The sequence below is a fragment of the Boleophthalmus pectinirostris genome, unplaced genomic scaffold (assembly GCF_026225935.1).
Source record: "Boleophthalmus pectinirostris isolate CB_2022bp ecotype Guang Dong unplaced genomic scaffold, ASM2622593v1 HiC_scaffold_15, whole genome shotgun sequence".
Taxonomy (NCBI): Eukaryota; Metazoa; Chordata; class Actinopteri; order Gobiiformes; family Gobiidae; genus Boleophthalmus; species Boleophthalmus pectinirostris.
In genome coordinates, this window is record NW_026571070.1 from 33,364,437 (window position 1) to 33,383,854 (window position 19,418).

At 41.3% G+C, this 19,418-nt stretch overlaps 1 protein-coding gene across 1 annotated transcript in view; it reads right to left on the reverse strand.

Moving 5' to 3' along the window:
- The window catches only part of sspo (SCO-spondin), a 120,145-nt gene that overhangs the window by 88,277 nt on the left and 12,450 nt on the right, over positions 1-19,418 (reverse strand). The window contains 13 exon segments of the mRNA XM_055150834.1: positions 744-909; positions 2,228-2,446; positions 3,144-3,316; positions 4,489-4,612; positions 5,266-5,407; positions 6,206-6,437; positions 7,221-7,377; positions 10,068-10,193; positions 12,210-12,295; positions 13,300-13,458; positions 14,271-14,373; positions 15,878-16,101; positions 18,702-18,872. Of these exon segments, the coding sequence (XP_055006809.1) occupies positions 744-909; positions 2,228-2,446; positions 3,144-3,316; positions 4,489-4,612; positions 5,266-5,407; positions 6,206-6,437; positions 7,221-7,377; positions 10,068-10,193; positions 12,210-12,295; positions 13,300-13,458; positions 14,271-14,373; positions 15,878-16,101; positions 18,702-18,872 (2,082 nt within the window).

Consider the following 19,418-nt stretch of genomic DNA (forward strand, 5'->3'; position numbering starts at 1 on the left):
TAACTTGAATTATTAGTCCCTCCAGCATGTCCTGGGTCTTCCCTGGGGGATCCTCCCACTGGGACATGCCCGGAACCCCTCCCAGGGGAGGTGACCAGGAGGCATCTGGAACATATGCCCTCCCCTCAGCTGGCTCCACTCCACGTGGAGGAGCAGCAGCTCTACTCCAACTCCTCCCGTGTGACTGAGCTCCTCACAATATCTCTAAGGAAGTGCCCAGTTCAGTATCTGTCTTTCGGTCAGTATCCAAAAACACATGACCAAAGTTGAGGGGAGAAACAGAGATTGATGGTAAATTGAGAGCTTTGCCTTTTGGCTCAGCTCCGTCTTCATCAGAATGGTCTGATACAGCAACCGCGTCTCATGCTCCGTCCTCCCCTCACTCATGATTAAGACCCTGAAATACTTGAACTCCTCCTCTTGAGGCAGGCACTCTCCAGCTGGAAAGGGCAAGCCACGTTTTTCTGAGAACCATGGCCTCGGATTTGGCAGAGCTGATTTTCATCCCAGCTGCTTCACTCGGCCACAAACCGCCCCAGAGCACGTTGCAGGTCCTGGTTTGATGAAGCCATCAGGACAACATTATCTGCAAACAGCAGAAGCGAGATCCTGTGGTCCCCAAACCGGACCCCCTCCAGCCCCTGGCAGCACCTAGATTAATTTAAAGTCCTAATTTGTTCATAAACTATGTTCATAAATGCATGCATTTCTGTCAGTACAGTAAACATTTCTCATTGACTTACAGCAGAAGGTGTGGTTCCTCCAGTGCACTTGCGCCCCCTCTTGGGCACAGTGTTGGGTGTATGCGGTCAGCACAGTGCAGTGGCATGACTCTGTGGGGCCACAGCCACACACCTCAGACAGACACAGGCGGAAGTATGGCTCCCTCTCCACCACATCATGACACTTCTGCTCAGGGCGCAGGGAAGAAAGAAACTGATTTTCAGAACACACTTGCAATCAACCTTAACTGATCAAAAGTATTAGTAATGATAGTTTCATTTGGAGGTGAAAATGTACTAGTTTAACAAACATGTAATGGAATCTTTCTGCCTGATTTCAATACAGTTTACATAGTTTGAAATTAGTGCTGGGCAAAAATAAAAAAATTTTAATCGCGATTAATCGCATGAGTTCGAGCGATTAATCGTGATTAATCACGATTAATTGCATGTTATACGCAAAACCAATTAATGAATTAAAAAGTAGAGTATAGCGCTCTTTTATTGGAAATGGAAATGAAAGAGCCAAACATTTGTTGTGCAAACAGCATTTCTTTCACAGGGGAACCTCAGAGTCTTCAAGGTATTCAGGGAAGGCTCAAGAAAAAATACTGAATGGATGTTTGTACTACTAATATATTTATTGAATATTTTTTATGCTGTGAGTAATGAACACTACACTAGTAATAATTTCTACATCAGTGTTATAAACTTGGACTGATATTTCTTAGGAAACAAAGGGTTAATATAATGGAATGGAAATGGACCAATCACATTTTTTCTTCCAATGGTATCTGGGTAAATCAGTTACTCCAGCACTGAACTCAAGAAATAAGCTCAGCTCAGAGCCGGTGCCCACGGCTGAACCCGCGGCTGAGCCCGCGGCCAAACCCGCGGCTGAACCTGCGGCTGAACCCGCGGCTGAGCCCGCGGCCGAACCCGCGGCCGGGCCTGTGGAGGCTCGGGCACGTTGCACCTCACATGGTCAGAAAAAAGTTAAAAAAGTGTAAAGAAAAGACGTCAAACTTAAAGAAACGCTTGCGGTGGACTTTATCAAAATAAAAGCCAGTGAGAAACAGACGTTTACAATAAAATAAATAAATAAATAATAAAAACTGCGTTAACGGCGTTAAAATAATTGCCGTCGTTAATGACTTAATTAGTTAACGCAAAGTTAACGCGTTAACGTGCCCGGCCCTATTTGAAATAAAACTGTGTGCCAAGTAAGTTACATTACAATTAAGGGTACACCAATATATTTGCACAGTATCAGTATCAATATCAGATTATGTTCAAGTGATTGAGTAATACTGGCATAACTCTAATTAGAATGATTTAGGAATAAATATCAAAAGTAGTCCAAAGTACTCAATTTTAGCATGTACTTTCAACACAAATTGTAGGTTCCAAACTGTGCAACTGTGTAATAACACAATAAAACTCTTATGGTAATTTTTATATTTTACTGGACTCCAAAATAAAAAAATAAAAAATCAAACCATTACCTGGAAAAGCTGGCTGTGTATGACAGAGCACAGGGCCTCTGCGTAGTGTCTCCTCTGGGTGTAGGTGGTGCAGGGGTCTGGGGCCCCTCCTGTGGGGCCCCTGCAGTGCCCTGTGGTGAACTTTTCTGCGAAAGACGAGACGCTGCTCTCCACATCGCCCTCTGGAGTGGTGAAATCATCATCCTGTGTCCATGTCAGAGTGCCACACAGACCACGGACCTACAACACAGAAGTTACACAGACTCACTGCATTCTAAATCACACTCCTGTATACAACTGTATTTCTACACAAGGTCTGAACATTAGAACAAGACTTTCTCAACAGTTGAATATCTAGAGTATGACATTTTTACCAAAGCTCGCAGTTATAGCTGCAAATTTAGAGGTGAGTTCCATATTTGGAATAGGAATGTACAAAAACACCATGATCATGTAGAGTGGTTTAATATGACAACTTTAAGAACAAAATGATGAGTTGATGGATGCAGAAGTGCTCACATGCTCATTTTCTATTTGGAACGCGGCAGCTAGTGTGTCAGCTATGTCCTTTAATTTATACAGTTTATGCTTTGTATAGATTATTGTCAGAGAAAAAGGACATATGTAGTTTGCATACTAGTTGTTGTATCACTAACATGACAGCAAAAGTTCACTGCCTTTGGAAGTTGTGAAAAGCACATTTAAACAAATTGTTGTGAATAATTAGGATGCACGGAATGCATGAGGTGAGTGAGGAATAATTCTGGACCACTGCAAATTGTTTAAAAGGAGCTATTTCTGTTTTTCACATTCACAGTCAAAATCAAGTACAGCGCCTTTAAGGGTAAACCATTTTGAGACAGCTGTTAAACTACTGAATGTCACATGACTCAAAAATAAAAGTAATATTTTAAAGAGACTGACAGGTAATGCTCACCTTGTGTGCAAAGCCTGGCTGTAGAGTGATGAGGGCCAGGGGTCCCTCCAGGTGCCACAGCAGCTGGGCCCCAAAAGTTTGGACCAGGACGAAGGACGAGGAGGCCCTCTGCACCACCAGGTCTCCAGTCACCACGGGCAGCAGCTCTCTGTGCCCATTCACTGTCACTGTGCCTGGAAATACACAACTGTTACAAGAAGTGCAAAGAATGGGAAAGTCTCTCAGAGCAGTATTCACCATAACAAGAACTGGATTGACAGTTATGTATTTTTTGAAAAGTGGCTATGTGATATTATATATTTTAACCCTACATGTATGATTTTTTTGATATTATGAGTATTTCTATTGTTTAAATTTCTTAAAATTTCTCTGCAGAGTCAATCTGGGGCCTCATTTATAAAGCTTGCTTACGCAAAAATCCATGCGTGCGCGCTTCCTACGCCAACCGCGGTATTTATAAAACTCGACTAAGGCGTGGCTCTTTGCTTAACGCTACGCCAACTCGGGACCTCCTGTAAGTTCTACGCAAAGTCTGGAGACACGGGGAAAAAACGACACTCGTGGAGAGAAGCAGAAGTGAACAGAGTTTGAGGAAGTGTTTGATCAGAAAATCCACGTATATAGAAGAATTACCTTCAGATTTGCCCATTTAAATGTTTGGTTCAACAAAACACGGAGAAGGGCTGTTCCACTCATTATTCTCCACAATATTATACATTTGAAACTCGTGCACGAGCGCGGCCATGTTCCCGGATACGGTGTAGCGCAGAGTCTCCCACAGTCCACACCACGACCATAGACTTCTATAGAACACAGTCTGTGACCAACACAGAGGACGAAACAATGACCCGACCTGAGACAAAAACTCTTCCCTTGGATGCAGCAGGAGCCAGGCTTTGATTTAATGAACGCAACTTTAACACTTTTACTTTAGTCTTTACGCACTGAGCGCCAGAATGACCTGAGTCTGCGGACAACACGAAGCCTACTGCCCGAACCAAAATATTCCCTACATTTTTGTGTAATGGGGAACTCTTGCACACGCCTGTCGTAGCTACTAGGCGTACGCACTACCTTACAACAACTCCTGTGCAGTTTTTTATAAATGAGGCCCCGACCTGTAACTTGGCCTGGTGGTGGTTCTCCATGGAGACTGATCATTTCCATGCCATGTTGTGGAATATTTCAGTCGAAACAAAAACATTTCCACAGAGACAAGCAAGTGACAGACCCTCCACCAGAAAAGTTACATAGTGCACATTTAATACAGCATCAATGTTGTAACCACTAGTGTTTTGATTTTAGATAAGACATATTACTACAATGTGGAGCCATAATATCTTACCTGAGTGTGTGATGGTGACGGTGGTGCGCAGAGCAGTGATTGACAGCTCCATCAGACAGCCCCGCCCCCCTCCTCTGCAGTCCTCCGTGCGCACTCTCACCACCAGCTTCCTGTCGACAAAGTCCTGAACAAACAAATCATGGGTCACGAGTCTAGACGGGGTGAGGGAAACATGAGTTAGGAAAGAATGAATGAAGATGTGTCCTATAATTGCCAAAATATTACAAAAATTTCATTTTAGTGGTGTTGCTAAGACCACGCAAAAATATAGCTTATCCAATCGTTCCCATGTATTTGAGAAAAAAAAAGTCTTTTCCCAGTACAGATGTATTGTATAAGCAGCTCTTGAGGTCAAAAAATCTGTTGTGTGTCAAGGTTTTTTTGGTCCGATGATCAGGAAGTGCGTTAGCATGCTAGTTGTTGTTTTACCGTGACGGCAAATCTCCACTTGGGTCTCGAAAGTTGTAACAAGCGCTAATAAACTCATGGCAGTGAATAATTACAATTAGAACATGTATAGTTCTGTTTTTCATATTATTAAGACAAAGTTAGTGATAAAAAGCCACAATTAAATTACAGCTATAGTTTAGATGTTTTGTTCTCTTTGTAAAAGCTTTGAGAATACATTTACTTGGTTTTGTCATAAGTCAGTTCAAAGTGGTGTAACTATTTTTGCTTCTCTAAATCTCAGAAAACTGGAACACCGCTTGTACCCATTAGGATTCTCAAAAGGCCTGGCATGATGACACTTGAACTACATATGCAGGTGCAGTGTACCTCCACAGCGGTGAACGCACAGTCCCCTCCCTGGAGTGAGTATCTCTTCTTGTCAAATGTGGTGACCTGGAGCGCCCCGAGCAGGCTGCACTGAGCAGAGCACTTTTCTGTTGTGCACTGCCACTGGCCTGCTTGGCACACACTGGAAATAAGTACAAATATTATGTTAATTAATTGATCACATTTATGTAACAGCTAAATAAAATATATTAGTGATATACAAGAAGAATAAAATATGAGTCATTAAAGTTGCATTACATAACCTCTCTGGTGGGGGAGGGGATTCTGTTCCACCACCTGTTTCTATGCTTAATGTGTTGTCGGTGTCACCTGCTGCTCTTCATGGAGACAAGTTTAATGACATGCTTTGTAACGTTCCAGGCAAAGCAATAACATCTCCATGGAGAAAAGCAGATGGCCTTGTACAGCAACATGTATTCTTGTGATATTTGTGAGTTCACATGCTCCCACTGTCCCGCTTAAATTCACCCAGTAGCAGGCGGATCATCACGTCACAGCACACAGGTTTTGTGGAAGCCAAAGGCGAAGTGCCCAAATGAACCAAAACAATTAGTAATGCCAATAGACGCACTTCAGACAAATTTAGCATCAATATGGAGCAATTAGTTTGTGAAAAACATGCAGAGCTTTGTGCATTTGTTGACAGGAACATGTCTATGCTTTATTCTCAACTGAATTTGATTGCATTTCAATTTTTTGGTTTCTTCCACCATTGTGACACTTCGACCAAACAGAATTAAATGATTGTCATGATGTTTTGCTTTTTCCCAATCACATTCAGTCAGAGTCGCTCCAGATTGATCATGTGTAGAACTCAGTTCAGAGTGGCACACGTATCCGTCTGGTATGAGCGAGGTTGGGTGGCGTACTCTCCTCTATAAATCCTCATCATCATAGTTTCACTCTTAAAGACCCTCACCAGGTGTTGCATCTCTGCTGGATGTGCTCCCCGGGCTGGTATGTCTGTCTGCGGTGGAAGCAGGGGCACTGGTCTCTCTGTAGACACTGGCCCTGGTGCAGGTGCAGTCCTGGGGGACACTCACAGCCCCCCACACACTCCTCTCTGCACTGTCCCAGAGGAGGGGACGCACAGGTGGGGGGACACGAGGACACGCAGTCAGAGAAGACCTGCCCACGAGGACATACACGAGCTGCAACACAAGTATGAAAGCAAGTAAAAATAAATACCCGAAATATGTTTAACTATAGGCGGTGTAAAAGAGAATTCATGTTATAATGACACATGATTTTCCACAGTTTCCAGAAGAAGATGCATGAAAAGCCAAGACAAAGTGTTCCTGTTATTAACTTAACATACAATGAAAGTGTTCAGTTTTCTATACTTACATTACAATTGTAGTAGTTCACTCACAAGGACTGAGCCTTTCAAACTGGAGCTACATTCCTTTAGCCTAGCTTGTTTTTTGCTCATGCTAGCCTTACACCAGTGATTTCTGTGGCCTTACACTAGTAAAGTAACTACAAAACTTACAAAACTATTAGAATATATAGGCCTACGGATAATCCCAGTGGTACTGCTAATAACACAGTAGCTAAACATAGCTAATACATAATACAGACTTTAATCAGCTCTATAACAGGCAGGTGTTGATGAGCTTCATGAACTCTGGTGCGTTTAGGTGGACTCAGGAAATATGCCCGCTCCTGTCTGTCCACACCTGCAGTCTGCTCTACCGTCCCCCACTCAACATTTACTTACAATAATGTGCTTTCATTCAACTTTATTATCTTCTTTTCTTTTTTGCTTTTTTTTTTTTAAACAACACTGCACATTTGTAAGTGGCACATGTATTTTAAAGTATATATGTAGCAGTCTAACTAAAGAGTTTCAATACAACATTTCCTGTTTGTATTAAAAGTGTAATTTTGATCCCCTTGTGTTCTTCCAGTCCTGTTCCAGTCGTCTTACTCACCACAGAAGTCTCTGCTCCTCCAGGTGAGGAGCACATGCTGCTGGGCACACTCTCTGGTGTAACTGGCCACAGTGTCACACACAGCAGTCTGTCTGTCTGCAGGGCCCAGGCTGCAGAACAGGTACAGACATGTATCTATGTACGCCGCTGGATCCACCTGGAACACAACACTTCTGTATATCACATTTTATCTGCAGCTTTTGCACAGTCTACATTTCAAATGTATCAAAATTACATATATATTTGATAGCGCTGTATATTTCTGATAAATATAATCTAGCCCAGTGGTTCTTAAACCTTTCTGTCTTAGCTTTAGCTTTACATCTTTTAAATGCAGTGGGAAATGTAGATTCCTATTTGTTCCTCTACTGAATAAATGTAGCTAAGTATAATATCAAAAAAAAAAAATTATCTTTTTGCGAGTAGCCTATTTTTGTGTTTGGAGATTGCAAATTCCAATCTTTGTTGTTATGGGGGTCAGAACCACTGACCAAGTCAATGTAAAACAGATGCTCCGATAGCAACTTAAGCAAAGTTAAATAGTAGGCCTATTAAGTAGTTTTTAGCAATAGCCAGGCTTAATAGTAACCTGTTTTCTATTAGTCTATGTCGATTCTGAATAGTATTACATAAGGTAACATCATTAAAAAACTCCATTTTAAAATGTCTTTTTCAGTGGCCAGCCTCTCCAGTTCTTGGCACATGAAAATATGTTCTCCAAACATTTATGAAGAAATGCTGAACACTGTATGGGCCTATTGTTCTTTGGAGCGTGTTAGCAATATAAACATGTAAATGACTGACTTATACTGCGCTCATAAAGGAGAGGCCATGGAGTACTGCTAGAATGTGGGTAATGTTTATGTGATGTGGGGTAATGTGTGTGCATAGGTGTGTGTGTGTATGTGTATGTGTGTGTGCACACAGGTGTTTGTTCGATGTGATTAGGTTTAAGGTGGTTGTAGTCGTACTCTCTAGTAGCAGTGGTTTTATGGTGTGGGGTTAGGTATAGGGTGGCTGTAGGCTTATGCTGGAGGGTCTGTCGTATAATCATGTATGGTTACATATGGGGTGGTCGTAGGCTTAAAGTAGACTTTAGCAAAACTGACTTTTTAATGCTTTTAACCATGTTATAGTTATTTCCCCTTCTTATTTACTGTATAATCTTTATCGTCCTGTATTCAAGACGTCATTGCTCCAATCTATCCTTTTTTTCACCACCGCCAGCACATGCCCGATGCTCTGTACTTAATTCATTCTACAATCTTATTTTCAGCACTCTATAATAATTTTGGTACAAAGAAAAAACTGCTTGCTAGAGTTATGTGCAATGATCCACAGGAAGTGCCGAGAACTTCATGTCTCTTTGTAGTGATGACGTTTACAGCAACGTCAGTGGACTTGTTTCTCAGACACAAGCACAGTACATCTCTGGAGTGGCAGTGGAGTAGGGTTAGATGTAGGGTAATTGAAGACTTACCCTAGAGTGACGGTTGTGTAGGGCTGGATATAGAGTAACTGTTCACTTACCCTGGAGTGGCAGTTGGTGAAGGCTTATATCTAGCATATTTGTAGGCTTACTGTGGAGCGGCAGTAGTGTTGGGTTTAGGTGTAGGCTTAGATATACTAGTAGGGTAGTTGTAGACTTGCTCTGGAGTGGCAGGGTTAGGTGTAGGCTTAGATTAGGGTGATCAAACGTCTGTTTTTCCTCGGACATGTCTGTTTTTTGCGTCCTGTCCTGGGCGTCCGAGTTTTTTTTGTTTTTTTTAGTGATGGGAATGTCCGGGTTTTCATTATCGTTCATTGGGGCCTGTGCGTCTCTCGTAGCTCTCTGCAGTGTTGGGGAGTAACAGATTACATGTACCAGAGTTACGTAATCAGAGTACAAATTATGAGTAACTGTTCAGTTACAGTTACTGTTTCACTGAGTGGTAATTGGGTTACAGTTACTTTGTTGAAATAAATGGATTACACAGCGGTATTTTCCTGTTTTCACATTTCGGGCTATATCCCTTTTTTTTTTTTTTTATTCCGGTAATTCTACTCATCACCGGACACTAAACCAGGTCTAAACCAGCTCTAAATCAGGTCTAAACCAGGTCTAAACCAAGACTAAAGTAGAACTAAAACCAAGTATAAACCAGCATTAAACCAGGTCTAAACCAGGACTAAACCAGGACTAAACCAGGTCTAAAATCAGGTCTAAACTAGGTCTAAACCAAGACGAAAGCAGAACTAAAACCAGGTCTAAACCCAGGTCTAAACAGGTCTAAAACAGGATTTAACAGGACTAAATCATTCTGCGTGGACGGGTCTCCTTGTCTTCTATCAATAATATTTTTAGTACGGTTAAGTAAAGTCTTATGTTAGAATATCCTCGTTTTTGCTTCTGTACAGCAAATCAAGTAATCCAAAGTAATCAGATTATGTTACTCACTTTAAGTCATTTAATGGATTACGTTACAAACTACATTTTGGGGTATGTAATCTGTAATCTGTAGGGGAATACATCTTAAAAGTAACCTTCCCAACACTGGATCTCTGTGCATCAGAAGGAGCGAGCAGACACAAACAGGTCGGTCAGTCTGCAACGTGCCGAAGTACAAATGCGCATTTAACATTGACTTGTACAAGAATTTTTTCTATTTCTGGCCCGGTCGGGACAAGTGGGAGGCCATGTGCACAAGTTGCGAGGTGAGAGTAGCTCAATGTCGAGGCCCCACCCCCATTAAGGTGTCCAGGTTTTCACAAATGGAAATATAGTCACCCTAGCTTAGATATAGGGTAAGTATAATCTTATGGTGCTGCAGTGGTATAGGGTCAGATATGGCATAACTGAAGGCTTACTCTGGAGTGGCAGTGGGTGAAGGGCTCCTCCAGCAGTCGATGGCACACAGACTCCGCCTCCCGCTGTAACGCTTTGTCTCCAGACACTGCACAGCTGTGACCGAGCTCAGCCGCGTCGCTGCACTCCTGAACTCACACACAATACCACACACACATCAACAGTCTCACTACACTCTTTATGTTAGCAGTGAAAGGCTTATGTTCTCCAAAGTACACAGATGTTTTAAACTCCAGGTCTGTTTGGATCATCATGTTTTATGTTTGCTGCTAATATGAAAGAATTAGTTTTGAGTTTGGCAGGGCGCATCCCTCTAGATACTAAAGGGCCCATATTACACTCTGATCTATGTTATAATCTTGTTTCCTCATTAAAAACATAACTGGAGTTGTGTTTTGTTTCACACACATGTTTAACACACAAACCCTGAAGCATTTCTGATCAGAACTCTGGCTCAAAACACTCGGAAGAGGATTTTATGCACTCTCCATTTTTGAACCATTTTGCACAAGGAAACATTTTATTATAGGCAGTGGTGGAAAGAATACTGAAAATGTGTACAAGTAAAAGTACACTTACATGACTAATAATGTACTTAGGTACCAAAGGGAGGCAGAACTCATTTACTTGTGTAACTTTTTAAAGAAATTGTACTTTTCTGGCATTATACTTTTACTTGAGTAAAAGTTGTGCTGCCTCTTCCCACTGTGAGTAAGTCTGAACATTTGTGTTTCTTGCAGCTCCTTCAGATCTGATTTAGTTTGTCTCATTGTGTCTGTCCTTAAAAACACCAGATTTTGTGCATTTTTTAATGTTTTGTTTTTCCACTTAACATTAACTTAAATTATAAAGCAGATGTTATGTCCCAACAGTTCTCTTTATGTTCCTCTCAACTGAGTAGTAGTTTCCCTTTTTTACTCTTACTTGTAATTACTTGGGCCACTTCTTTGTACTTCTACTTCAGTAATATTATTTTGAAGTAACCTTACTCTTACTAAGTAAAATTTTTGGCTTCTCTTCCCACCTCTGCTCGAACACCACTGGAAATGGATTTTATGTCCTCTCCATTTGTGATTCATTTTGCACATGGTTCTGAAAGGGCTTTGATTATGAGCAATGGTGGAAAGAGTACCTTACAGGCTCGGGTCAGATGGTACTTGAGTTCCATTTGTACTCAAGTAAAAGTACAGTCACATGGCTAATAATGTAGTAAATTGCTGTAACTACTACTACTCCTATTACTACTACTATAACTACTACTACTACTGCTATTACTGCTGCTATAACTACTACTATTACTAATGCTGCTGCTGTAACTACTACTACTACTGCTCCTATTACTGCTGCTATAACTACTACTACTACAACTGTTGCTGCTGTAACTACTACTACTATTTAGATGGTACAGATGGTACTTGAGTTCCATATGTACTCAAGTAAAAGTACAGTTGCATGGCTAATAATGTAGTAAATTACAATACAAGAAGTGCTGCTGCCAAAACACTAAATGAACTTTTTTTTTTTTTAACTCTGTTGTTATAATAGTACTGTCTACTATTCCTAGTCCTTTTTAGAAGTTTTCGTGCAAAGGAGGTGTGTCTGTGTGATTGTGTACTGCCTCCAGTGGCTACTGCGGTTTCAAGTACTATGTGATATCTTGCAGGAGTTCCCTGAAGCCTGGTGTTTCTACAAATGTATTCAGTATTCAGTAACAACTACAGGACAAGAAAAATACTACTCAGTTTACTCAAAAAAGTACAATACTACTACTACCACTACTACTACTACTAGATTCGCTACTACTACTATTTTTACTACCTCTACTACTGCTGTTATGACTATTACTATTACTACTGCTGCTGCTGTAACTACTACTACGACTATTGCTATTACTGCTACTATAACTACAACTGTAACTACTACTACTACTGCTGTAAGTACTACTACTACTGCTGCTATTACTGCTGCTTTAACTACTACTATTACTACTACTACTACTACTACTACTACTACTACTACTACTACTACTACTTTTACTGCTAGACTAAAGTATAAATACACAGTTGTTCCCTTCTGACCAGTAAAAGCTCACACAGCAGGTGTTATTCTCATCTCCTGCGTTGAGTTTTGACAGTGTTTCTCACCTCATTTTGTTGGTCTGGAACTCTCCAGGAGTTACCAAAGCTGGCAGCATACTGAGACACACTTCCACTCGCAGTCGTGAAATCATCTGCGAAATGGATATGAGACACAAGATGTGGTTTAAAGGTGCACTGCCCAACTTTTCTGGTAGAGAGTCAGCTACCTGCTTGTCGCGAGTGTTTCTATTGTGCAAAAATACAATAATTCTCATCGTAAATAGAGTTGCTTCTCCATAGATGTTACCAGTAATGCAGCCTATTGTTGTTTCCCTTGTGATAGATAGGTTTAATCTCTACCATGAAATATTTTAGACAAAGCAATAACATCCCCATGGAGACAAGCAGGTGATGGACCCTCTGCCAGAAAAGTTGCAAAAAGCACCTTTAAATGAGGTGAAGCCTTTGTTCAGTCCTGTTTTGATCTGGATTTAGTCATACTTTTTCCCCTTCAAAAGTTATAATATTTTGTTGTATACTTATAAGATGCATCCACACCTAAGACTTACAGGCTGAAAGTCCTCAAAATGTTGCAGGAAGATGAAACCATGAATAGACCCAGGTTAGACCATGGCTTAGTACTGGTGTTGGGGTTTACCTGGTTTGGGGCTGTTTTAACGCCTGGTTTGGTCCAGTGAGGTTCTTTTGGTCTTCCAGTTATTTATTTCAGTAGAGTTTGTTTTCATACCTGACAGTTTGGACTTCTCGCAGGTGATCTTCCTTAGAGTGGTCATGTGACGTTGCTGTGATGTTTCTTAGGTGATTTAAACATGAGACTTTAAACCGGGACGAGGGGGCTTTTTAACCTGCACACACCAGGGATGCTGTCCTGAACAAGTCGGACTGCAGATGGGGGTGTGTAAATCGTCTGAGCAGACACATCACGGCAACATCACGTGACCACGCTGAGGAACACTGTGGGTGAGTAGTTGAAACTGTCAGGTCTGTCTGAAAACAAACTAAACCTTCATTCGAAAAAAGAATCAAATAAAATAAACACCTGGTTTAATCCTGGTCCCATTAAAATCATTGGGTTACATAAAGTTATTTACGATCCATTTTAATCAGTGTATTCAATAGTGAGTATATTCATTACCATCAGCGTTGTTGTTGTAGATTCCACACAGGCCTCTGGTGGTGCCCAGGTGCTCACTGCTCACAGTCAGGTACACAGTGTTGGACAAGTCAAACTTCAGCCGGACCCCCAGACCACTGTCCACAAACACAAAGTCCCCCACCCAATGGACACTCACACCTGCAAAACAACCAACATGTGTCAGTCAGCAGATACATGCATAAATACAGAGGATTATATTTGTCTAATCAATGTTGTCATTACTGAGCTCAAGTCATTCACTACCATAATATTTTTATTTTGGTAATATAGGGATTTCTCAGTAGAGTAAGAAGTGAGCATCAGTTACTTGAGAACAATGTGTCCACCAAAGTTTTTTCTCTGGGGGCCACATTATCACTCCTGACTGTGATGGGGGCCGGGGTCGGGTCGACTGTAGAACAGAATTGTATGACCCTGACAACGCAGATTATATTCTTTGAAAACCGCCACACTTTCTTTACATATCAGACAAACTGCAGGCTCCTTACACAGAACAAAAAAATAAACAGTCGTCCACTGTTCTTTGAAAATTCGGCACTCTCTGTCAACATTCTGTATTTTAACACGAGACATTTTGCTGTCTTTAACTGCACTATAATACTCTCTGCAAGCATTGACTGTCACTGTTTGATCTTGAGCTTGTCAGGTGCCAAAAATTGAGCAGCAAATGTAAATATGTCATAATTATTTAAATATAAATATAAATACTTCAGATAAATATAATTTTTTATTGAAAAAATCTACAAAATACAAGATGCAGACATAGTATTATTTGCCAAATATAGGGCCAGTTCAAGTAGTGAGGGCAGAGGGGCTGGGGGTTCAATATCTTAGAACAGAACCACTCTGAACACAGATTGGACTTTATAATTTTAAGAGGACAAATTATAGCCCACTTTTTATGAATCGGTAAAAAAAAGGTAGAATACAGAATAATAGCAGTATTTTACCGTTGTGGAAGATGGGTTCTCCCTGGACCACAGGCACACTGTTGAGAGTGAGGTTCCTCTGGTGAATGGTCACTAAATCCAGACCCAGCATCATCTTCAAAGTCTGTGAACGTAAAGAAAATAATTAAGTGATGTAAATTTGGAAAATCTGGATTTTTTAATAAATATATTGCAATTTGATTTGTAATGTATGTTTAAAAACTAGGATTCAGTTCAGAGAGCACATTATAATCCAGGAGCTTTAACATCTGAGAGAAGAACTGGTACAAATACAAGAATATGATGTCTTTCAGAACATATTTGTAGAGGCCTAAACTACAGGAAGATTTTTCTGTCCTGTCTTTATTGCTTTTTGCAGAGGACATTCTATTATAGTATTATTTAGGGCCGGGCACGTTAACGCGTTTACTTTGCGTTAACTAATTAAGTCATTAACGGCAACAATTATTTTAACGCCGTTAACACAGTTTTTATTATTTATTTATTTATTTTATTGTAAACGTCTGTTTCTCACTGGCTTTTATTTTGAAAAAATCCACCACAAGCGTTTCTTTAGGTTTGACGTCTTTTCTTTACACTTTTTTCACTTTTTTCTGACCACGTGAGATGCAACGTGCCCGAGCCGTGGGCCCGGCCGCGGGTTCGGCCGCAGGCTCCGACTCCGGCCGCGGGCTCTGTTCGCGGGCACCGGCTCTGAGCTGAGCTTATTTCTTGAGTTCAGTGCTGGAGTAACTGATTTACCCAGATACCATTCGAAGAAAAAATGTGATTGGTCCATTTCCATTCCATTATATTAACCCTTTGTTTCCTAAAAAATATCAGTCCAAGTTTATAACACTGATGTAGAAATTATTACTAGTGTAGTGTTCATTACTCACAGCATAAAAAATATTCAATAAATATATTAGTAGTACAAACATCCATTCAATATTTTTTTTGAGCCTTCACTGAATACCTTGAAGACTCTGAGGTTCCCCTGTGAAAGAAATGCTGTTTACACAACAAATGTTTGGCTCTTTCATTTACATTTCCAATAAAAGAGCGCTATACTCTACTTTTTAATTCATTAATTGGTTGTGGTTAATTGGTAACATGCGATTAATCGTGATTAATCGCGATTAATCACTCGAACTCATGCGATTAATCGCGATTAATTTTTTTCATTTTTGCCCAGCCCTAGTATTATTATTATATTATAAAATATATTGTGCAGCCTGATGTTCAAGTGTTGTTTGAAGTTACATGATGTCTTAATGTGCATTTATTGTAATTCATAAATTTTTGGATTATTGTTGTAAGTTAATTGTCACAAATGATCAATAAAATTTTTAATAAGTTGTGTTCACGTGACATCACAATATTGTAGTATCCCTATAGATTAAACTGAGCTGGAGACAGGTCAGAACTTTATGGTGGAGTTTGTTGTTTAAAGGTCAGATTGCAGATTTGTTGACCTGGTTTATAGAAAAACAGAAACTGGACGAAGATTTAGATTGCTGATTTGTTACATAGGCTCTTGTCCACCGTCTGATGTTTTGGCACACTGACACATTCAGTTATCAGATGGATAGGTAAAAGTAGGTGCACTAGTTTCTTAGTGGTCTCACCTTGGTGCAGTGTTCGTGTCCCTCACAGCTGCTGCCCATGTACACGGCCCAGGTCCCGTCGGTGGAGGAGGCCAGCAGGTAGGTGCAGCCCCCCTGGAAGTGGAAGTGCTTGCGGTCGAAGCTCCTGTAGTGGCTGCCTCCCCAGGACATGCAGGTACCAGAGCTCTGAGGGGCCCTCATACTGGACAACAGACCCCCACGCACCAGAGGAGACGCCTGAGAGTCTGAGGAGCCACAAGTGTAGGAGAGATTCAAGACTCGACTCTATCAGGATTTTTATAGCAACTCTATCTACCAGTGGATTACCTTCTACGTTTTTGTTCGAACTTCATGATCTTAGACATTAAACAATTCAGCTAATGATAGAATAAATGGGCTAAACTGGATTGTTTGTTCAAGGTTAGAGTAAGAGACGCTACCTCATGACAGTAACTCAAAAAGCCATATCTTGTTGTAAAAAAAAGTGTGGGTTATCTGAAGTCACACACTTTTTTTTAAGATACATAGATCAGTCCATAGATAAATGCAGAGGATGAGCTCAGATAGGTGCAGAGAATGTATAAGAAGATGGGGTGAGAAGGATGCAGAGAAAGGATCACGTGAGTGCAGAGGATTGGGTCAGATAGAGGCAGAGAATATGGTCAGATGGGGTCAGGTGGATGCAGAGGATGGACTGGATGGATGCAGGAGTCAGGTGAGTATAGAGGATGTGGTCAGATAAATGCAGAGTAAAGAGGCAGATGGGTGCAGAGGATTGGGTCAGATGGATGCAAAGGATTGGGTCAGATAGGTGCAGAGGATGATCAGATGGGGTTAGATAGATGCAGAGTAAAGAGGAGACGGGTGCAGATGGCTGCAGAGGATTGGGTCAGATACAGTCAAAAGTCTTGTCGCTTATCCATTTTATAGAAACAAAAGCTTATAACCTGACTTTAAATTAATCGATTGGTTTTAGAAATGTCTCATATGAAGCTAAAACCCTCCCAAATTATGCTCAATAAACTAAAATAAATTTGCTTCACTGAAGAAAGATTGATCATTTAATGAACACAGAAAGGTCAGATTTTGGCAAGACAAAAGTCTTGTGGCCTTGTCATATGATGCACCTAATCCTAGATTACAGCCTCACCTGTGATCAGTTACTGATCAATCAATTAGTGGGTGTGTATAAAACGAACCTCAGCTCACCAGACCTTCACATCAACTGTAACTTGACCTCTGACAACATGCCTAAGATCCACCCTGAGACCAAAGCCTTAATTATCAAGAGGCTGAAGACCAGATCCACTGCTGAGGTGGTGACACCTTCAATGTGTCTCAGCGTCAAGTACAAAGAATAAGAAAAAGATCTGAAATGACTGGAGATGTTTTTGACAAGCCCAGGTCCGGCAGACGCCGCAAGAAAACTGCTCGGGAGGACCGTTTGTTGATTTGAAAATCCAAGGCCCCTTTTCCACTGCAGCAGACTCCACCAGGCCTGGTCACCTCAAGTCCCTGTGTCAACCACAACAGTTTGTAGAATTCTGTTTTGAAATGGCCTCCATGGTCGAATCAGTGCACAGAAACCAGCACTAAACAAAAGGCAATTAAAAAAACCGTGTGGCATTTGCCAAGGCCCACAGCCTGCTAAAAGGATGGACACTGGAAAAATGGCAGAAGGTGGATTTCTCAGATGAATCCTCAGTTGAATTACATCACAGCTGCCACAAATATTGCAGGAGACCTACTGGAACCCGCATGGATCCAAGATTCACCCAGAAAACAGTTAAGTTTGGTGGCGGAAAAATCATGTTCTGGGTTACATCCAGTCTGGGGGTGTGCGAGACATTTGCAGGGTGGAAGGCAAATATCAATAACCTAAAATATCAAGAAGTATTAGCTCCTCTTACATTCCCAACCATAAAAGGGGTCAAATTTTGCAGCAGGATGGTGCTCCATCGCATACTTCTATCTCTACATCAAAGTTTCTCAAGGCAAAGAAGATCAAGGTGCTCCAGGACTGACCAGCCCAGTCACCAGACATGAACATCATTGAGCAGGTCTGGGGTAGAATGAAAGAGGAAGCATGGAAGGCAAAACCAAAGAATCTTGATGAACTCTGGGAGGCATGTAAGACGCTTTCTTTGCTATTCCTGATGACTTCATCAACAAACTTGTATGAATCATTGTCGAACCACATGGATGCGTCCTTCAAGCTCATGGACGTCATACAAGATATTAAATCTGGATCTCACAGCACCACTACTTCATTCACTGACGTTATGCAACATATTTTTGTATTTGAAGTAAATTATTTGTTCAATTTTCTGTAGGCGACAAAACTTTTGTCTTGCCAAAATCTGACCTTTCTGTGTTCATTAAATGATCAATCTTTCTTCAGTGAAGCAAATTTATTTTAGTTTATTGAGCATAATTTGGGAGGGTTTTAGCTTTCATATGAGACATTTCTAAAACCAATCGATTAATTTAAAGTCAGGTTATAAGCTTTTGTTTCTACAAAATGGATAAGCGACAAGACTTTTATCAGGGACTGTAGAGGATGGGGTCAAATGGGTGCAGAGGACTGAGTCAGATGGATGGGTGGAGAGGATTTAGTCAGATGGATGGGTGGAGAGGATTTAGTCAGATGGATGGGTGGAGAGGATTTAGTCAGATAGGTGCAGAGGACTGAGACAGATGGGGTCAGATAGATGCAGAGTAAAGAGGTAGATGGGTGCAGAGGATGGGGTCAGATGGATGGTTACAGAGGATTGGGTCAAATGGGTGCAGAGGATTGGTTAGGTGGATGCAGAGTCTGGTCAGATGGGTGCAGAGGATGACTGACCGGGCAGCAGGGTGTAGGTGCAGGACAGGCAGGTGTGGTCAGATGCGTTCCTCCAGCTTAGCGCCCCCTTCTGGCTGCAGCACTGCTCCAGCTGCACCAGGGTGGAGCTGGACATCCCAGGGAAGTCCTCACAGCTCCAGGTGGAGAAGCACTGGCCCCGGGCCCCCACAGCTGCACCACAACAGGGCAGTTAGAAAAGAGCGAGACTATGGTACAGTAAATGTGTGAGGTTTGGTGCTGATATGTATGAAAATAGCATGCAACATTTTGGGCCAAACTGACTTTCAATTGCATATATTGATTGATTGATACTGAAACTATTCAGTATTTATAAAACAATTGCTGAGCTACAGATATGAGCAAAATATTATCCTCCAGAACACTGTTTCCAAAAGAATGCGTCGTAACTGTCAGGTGGGTCGGAAGATTTTTTTTTTGGGTGGCCTTGTCATGATCTGCATGTAGATCTGTGATACACAGGTGTACATGGATCTGTGACCTTCTCGTCATTCTGCATAAGTATTTCAGAATATTCTGTCCTCAGTAGAGCCAGTATTTCTCTGCTTATTCCTTTCACTATTACATATTTGTGTGAACGGGGATTTTCTGTGCTCAAAAAATGAAGACAAAGCACAGAAACAGACTGAAAGCTGCACTTGATCTGCTGCTGCACTCTCCTCCTGCACCCGGACTGAAACATGCCACAAAAACATCACT